The following is a 6,548-nucleotide window of genomic DNA, read 5'->3' on the forward strand; positions in this document are numbered from 1 at the left end:
CCATAATGAATTCCCTCCTACATAGTTTTACTTAAATCTTCTGTTGAAACTGTCTTTTTCTGTGAATTTGACAGTGGAATTTGGTTTTCATGTCAAAACATTTTATAATTTAAAATAAAATTAATGATTACAATTATCAGCCTCCACCTATATTCAATAAATTGCTTTCCTGATATGTCAAAAGTTATATTCACACAATTAATACAGCAAACGATTGTTTAATTTGCTGCAAGCAAATGGCAATATCAGTTTTAAAAGTTTTAAACGACTACAAATTACTCCAATTATTCAAATTATAATAGAAAATAGCAATTTGTAATTATATATAATGAAGACTGTGTTTTAATTCTATAAAACTTGCGGTCTATTCATATAATCTTATAAATTGAGTAAGGAAGCACACGTGAATTTGCTGTTCCAGTCATTGAAATGATTCGTCTAGGAGCGCTCCTTTTCTGTTGTCTGTTTGTGTCTTCAAGTGAGTATCTTAAAGCTCTTATTGTTGATTTTCTTTTAAATAATAAAAAAAAAAAAAACACGATTCAAAATATTAAGGAAATTCATTAAAATAAAGTCATGCATTTAATATAAACATTGCAATAACAAATTCTTGAATAAAGTCAATCAAGGAATTGTTTGATAACAAGAGCAACACAACAGGTACCACATGTGGAGCAGGATATGCTAACCATTCCTGAGCCCCTGAAATCAACCCAGTTGGTGGTGGGGTTGGTGTTGCTTTGTCTTTAATTTTCTATGTTGTGTCCTGTGTACTATTATTTGTCTGTTTGTCTTTTCTTTTTTAGCCATGGCTTTGTCAGTTTATTTTGGATCTATGAGTTTGATTGTCTCTCTGGTATCTTTCGCTCCTCTTCCTTTTAGCCTCAAACACTTAACATTATTCTAAATAAGGCAACAGTAGTACTTGTATACCACTATTTAATCATTTGTAAGGAAATTTCAATCCTTTTCTTCCTGCTAACGCTCGTACTAAATCACGAAGAAAGGGGTTATTATTTTATTACATGTACTAAGAAATGAAGACTTCTTTTGGTTAATAGTATATAGGTTGTTAATGTGGTTCATACGTGCTCTTCGTTTTTATATAGCAAAGACCGTTGGTTTTCCTGTTGATTGGTTTTACACTAGTAATTTTTGGTGCCCTTGATATCTTGCTGTTCAGTGTGAGCCATTGCTCTGTGTTGAAGGCCGTACTTTGAACTATAAGGGTTAACTTTTACAAATTGTGACATGGATGGAGAGTTTTCTCATGGGCACTCATACCACATCTTTTCAAATCTAACAATTGATTTTACTTGTTCATATATCAATGGATTTCAACTATTTTGATAACAGCGAGGTTCTTGATTTAGGTAATTCAAAAAAGCACTTCGGTTGTTAAAAATTATTTTCATACTCAATTTATAAAATACAATTTTACAGTTTCCGTGTGTTGATATGTAATCATTTCAACGCTTCCAGTTGTTGTTGTTCATTATTTTAGTATTCACATGTTATTTATCATTTTGACTTACTGTTTACTTGAAGGCATTGTTTGGTAAGTATAGGAGCCGAAATATATACCTTACTTGCCCGGTCTGAGTACTTAGTATCATTCAAGATTTTGATGGAGGTTCGCGATTAGGTTGTTAAATCTTTTTATGCAAGTATATTGGTTTCATTTCTATTTTTTATTTGATAATAACAATTTAAACTGACCTTAGCTTAAAAAATCCCAGAAGTTGCTATCTTCTACATGTTCTACTGTTTAACAATTATATCTTAATCATTAACCTGTAAGTAGCTGAGAATAATTTTTATATTGTTTTTTTTTTATCATGTTTAATTCAAAGCACGAGCTAATTGTGGATATGGCTGGAAAAGTTTCAAAGATTCTTGCTACTTGTTTGTTGATAACTTTATGGATTGGTATGACTCACAGGTAAGACATATTATCCACAAAGTTCTAACTCAACTCATCGATTTGATCCATTGAAACACGGGTTTAAAGTGGTGAAGCCGACGCCATTCCTTCGAAAGATTTACAGTCACAATCACGAGCTAGGTGACAGTTATTGAATTTCTGTTTCATAGTCAAGCTTGGTATGTCTGATGAATTGATATAGACTTATGTTTTAAGTTTATTTGTCTATGTAAAATTAACTGTTCCGTCCTTGTTATATATATCTTGATGCAGTATTCGATTTCAAGTACAATCGCCGAGAACGAAATGTTCATACTATACATGAAATTCTAATTGACATTTCGCTATCTTGAAAATTTAAAGTCATTTATAAACTAAATGCTGTGATTGTCCTTTTATCTATGCAAATGCTAGGGTGCTTGCTGTTACAGTTTTGCACATACAATTTAAAATAATTTTGTCAATGTTTAGGCTGACCAAGGTATTTGCGTAAACATTCTACTATATAATGGTAAAACATGTAAAATGTATGATACGTTTTATATTTTAGGCAGATTGTGTCAGAAGAGGAGGACACTTAGTAGATATTGTAGACGCTGAGGAAAACGAATTTATACATTCAAATCTTCACGATTACTGTAAGTAATACTATTCAGATAAAGCTTCACTCCATATGTTCGGTATAACAGACGACAATGTTTAAGACATGCACAAAATTATACGTTAATAAATACAATCCTTCAGGTGTTTCTAGATTAAACATTGGTATGACATATATCAGTATATATTAATAGTTCTTCGTTTTGTCTTACACTTTTATCATAAAAGATCAACACTTTTTGCACAAAACTGTCGAAACAGTTTCATGTTCAGATCTTGTCATAACTTATAAATATGAACAAAAGCTTTACATAAAAGATAATTCTGTTATTTTATAACCATATAATTTTACGTTAAATATCTGTTAACGTAAAAATCTATTTTGTCCAAGACATATGTGTTAAAATACGATTTTTTTTTTTTATCAAAATACAAGTATATAAATATCAACACGCCATAGTGACAAAACACGTGATCTTTCAGCACAAAAGTATCCGTCTATAGTATATAAACCCATCAATAAATTGTACCTATCTTGTCACACCTCCCTCTTTTAATAGCAATTTTTGCATAAGTTTTATAGAATAACAAATGTTCAACCATATTCAGGCACAATTTGGTTTTGTGTCAGGAATGGATAACTTTTATCCTTGTTTTTTTTAATTCTATAGCATTTATCCAATCACCAATCAGTGAAATATATATTTCTTGAATAAATCCCGGGGAAAACTATTGCAGGAAATTCTTTGTATTTGTTATCTCAAATGTAGATTTATTGCAATCTTGTGCTTTTTTTAATTTTTGAAATCATTTTCTAGGGAACTGGCACCATATTGGGCTGTCTGACACGATTGATGAAGGTACGTTTAAATGGGTCACAGGAACCGCCATGGAGTATGATAACTTCTGGCCGGGAGAACCGAACGATTCCAGAGGAGCGGAAGACTGTGCAGAAATGAGATATTCTGGACTTTGGAACGATGTGTCATGTTATAAAAATCAGTACTACATATGTGAAAAGTGAGTAAAGAGGTTTTATAAATTGAATGGTTTAATATGTGAATGAGTCGTACGTTAAAATCGTCTGTTGGTATTTATGTAACAAATACATCTCACTTTTAAGTCTCTACATTTCTGTCTTTCAATAACTGGTGTTAATAAACGTTAATGTTTAACAAACAAAATATTTGACCCGTGATACTAGTTGTCCTTAACTTTTCATTAATGTTATCTTAAAAGATAAAATGAAAACCCTTATTTCATATAGATAACTGTACAGTATCTTCCTACGTTGATTTTTTTTTATCCAAGTGCTATCTCCCCTTTTGTACCATGTTTTAGTTTCTCATTGATATGATCATTTTTCTTGTGTAAGTCGCTTGGAGTAATTTTGATATTAGATAATACACTTTATCAATATAATAATTATTATGATATGTCACTATGTTGCAGGGAAGCATCCGACTCTGGAACTGTTGATACTACGTCGGGAAATCCTACATCGGCAGATGCTACAACGACGACAGAACAGTATGATTTTCTATGGAAATGAATAATTTGAATAACAACAAAAAACCGACAAAAAAAATATTTGTTTGTTTACATTATATTTAAAAAATGATTCTAAATGAACTGTTCCCTCATTTCAATCACCTCAAATTAAAAAAATCGCAATCATTTTTATGCAAAATGTATGTATATGGTTCTTTTTTACTATATGAATGTTTTGAGTATGAATATAAGGAGATATGAGACAACCATCAACATCACAATACGACCTTAAACAATGACTAAAACAAGCCCTTTATAGAAAGCTTTAACATGTCCTTAAATGGCAAAACTTGAAATAATTCAAAAAAGAGATGACAGGCTGATTTCTACAATAACAATGAAAGGAAACACTTAACTATATGACATACACCAACCTGCGACAACCACTGGGTTACAGGTTTTCAGTTTTAAACAGAAGAGTTTGACGGTGTATAAATTTTTTTTGAACGCTCATAACTCCAGTAAACTGGGGACATATATTTATATTTGCGAGTACGACACATACAACACGCACAGTTATGATGTTTCCGCATATGGTGATCAAAATTATAAGCCTGATATCTTTTATGAATTTTAACAACCACTTTGTGAATGACACTGCTGATGGACGTGTCGTTACCGATGTTATCATCAGCTTAGTAGGCAGCCTTTTTTGTTTACATGAACTAACATTACATGTGCCTTAGAGTTATTATGCAGTTTTTGTGATCTGTCAGTTTTTAATATTCTCGCACCTCATATTTGATATGGCCGTTTACTTCTTATGATATCAAGTTTCACTGGTGAGTCTTATGCAGACAAAATCACTCACAAACTTATAAATTTGTTATATTTCATGAGTTTTTACCTAATACTTATAATACATTCATCTTTAAGTTTATTTTGCCTGGTTTAGAATATAATTTTACGGAACCTATTTCAGTGACCATGATACGTAGTATATAATTACAAACATTTAGAGCTTGTGACTTCTTAATGCCGGTAATGGAGTTTGATACGACTGTGATACAAGTGAGAGGTTTATTTAGCTATAAAACCAGGTTTAATTCGCCATTTTCTATATTATAAAATACCTATACCAAGTCAGGAAATCACAGTTGTTGTCCATTCGTTTGATTGTTTGAGCTTTGGATTTTGCTATTTGATGAGGGACTTTCCGTTGTAAATTTTCCTCAAAGTTCAGTATTTTTGTGATTCTACTCTTCACAAAGCATTCTTTACCTAATGGATTCATTTACTTAACGGAAACGTTAATGAATATGTCGTTAGAATTTAACGCTAATGTTTAAAACGTTTATGTTAACGTAGTGATAACAGGTGCATTGTTAACGGATACGTTAGTACAAAAAATTATGCGTAATCAGGGTGTCGGATGTTTAAATTTAATGAAGAGGAATATAATAAATACTTAACTACAAGACAAATTAAAAAAGGGAAAGGCCATAAACTGTCAAAAGCAAAAGCCATCGGACAACGAAACAATTGAAAATGGCCAACTGTTTCCAAATCAGTATGCATGACAGATATTGTCAACAGACCCCCAATAGAAGTCATAGCTCTTGAAACACGGTACAAAATACTCATTTTATCAGAAACTATTATCATAGAAAGAGAGCAATTGTATAGGGCACAGTGGTCAACACAATTTTACATACAAAATAGTCTATCCGATTAAAATCATAATTTGATTTATATGAGTAGGTATTGCCCTTAAAGGACGATATTCCACTTGTTTGGCTTTAAAACTTTTTTGATCTGAGCGTCACTGTCACTCACTGATGAGTCTTATGTAGACGAAATGCGCGTCTGGCGTACTAAATTATAATCCTGGTACATTTGATAACTATTTACACCACTGGGTGGATGCCACTGCTGGTGGACGTTTCGTCTTCGAGAGTATCACCAGCCCAGTAGCCAGCACCTAGGTGTTGACATGAAAATCAACTATATGGTCATTTTCTTTTTAATAATTTCCTGTTGAAAAAACTTTGATTTTTTCGAAAACTCAGGATTTTCTTATCCCAGGAATAGATTATCTAAGCTGTACAACCTTTTGCAATTTTGGGTCCTTAATGCTCTTTAACTTTGTACTTGTTTGGCATAATAACTATTTTGATCTGAGCGTCACTGATGAGTCTTATGTAGACGAAACGCGCGTCTGGTGTATTAAAATATAATCCTGGTACCTTTGATTACTATTGATAAGATCATCATTTACGGTGTTTATACACTGGGAAAACTAGTAAATGATGTGCGAGAGGGACATTAAACTTATAGATCGAAAATAAACCGACAACGTCATAACTAAAAAAGAAAAAGACAAACGGACATATAAAAGTACACGAGACACAACTGAGTCGTTGGCCCTTATTAAAAAAACTCTTTATGTCTGACACGTTCGCTGAAGGACATTTTGTTTGGTATTAGTATTAGAACTGAGCGTTTAAATGAAAAATATGATATCAAATCTATC

At 32.0% G+C, this 6,548-nt stretch overlaps 1 protein-coding gene across 1 annotated transcript; it reads left to right on the forward strand.

Annotated features, from left to right (window-relative positions):
• Positions 1-342: 342 nt before the first annotated feature.
• On the forward strand, positions 343-4,218 carry LOC139516409 (perlucin-like protein). Its single transcript, XM_071306486.1, has 5 exons — positions 343-478; positions 1,854-1,942; positions 2,475-2,562; positions 3,343-3,544; positions 3,977-4,218. The coding sequence occupies exons 1-5, from the start codon at positions 430-432 to the stop codon at positions 4,074-4,076; spliced, it is 528 nt and encodes a 175-aa protein (XP_071162587.1). The 5' UTR covers positions 343-429; the 3' UTR covers positions 4,077-4,218.
• Positions 4,219-6,548: the final 2,330 nt, after the last annotated feature.

This window comes from Mytilus edulis, chromosome 3, assembly GCF_963676685.1.
Source record: "Mytilus edulis chromosome 3, xbMytEdul2.2, whole genome shotgun sequence".
In the NCBI taxonomy this organism is placed as follows: domain Eukaryota; kingdom Metazoa; phylum Mollusca; class Bivalvia; order Mytilida; family Mytilidae; genus Mytilus; species Mytilus edulis.

Bases quoted from the DNA above. Each gene is read 5' to 3' on its own strand.
- LOC139516409 (XM_071306486.1), top strand. From the start codon at position 430: ATGATTCGTCTAGGAGCGCTCCTTTTCTGTTGTCTGTTTGTGTCTTCA. The intron at 479-1,853 runs GTGAGTATCTTA...TTTAATTCAAAG, and splicing joins TTGTCTGTTTGTGTCTTCAA to CACGAGCTAATTGTGGATAT. The intron at 2,563-3,342 runs GTAAGTAATACT...ATCATTTTCTAG, and splicing joins TTCAAATCTTCACGATTACT to GGAACTGGCACCATATTGGG.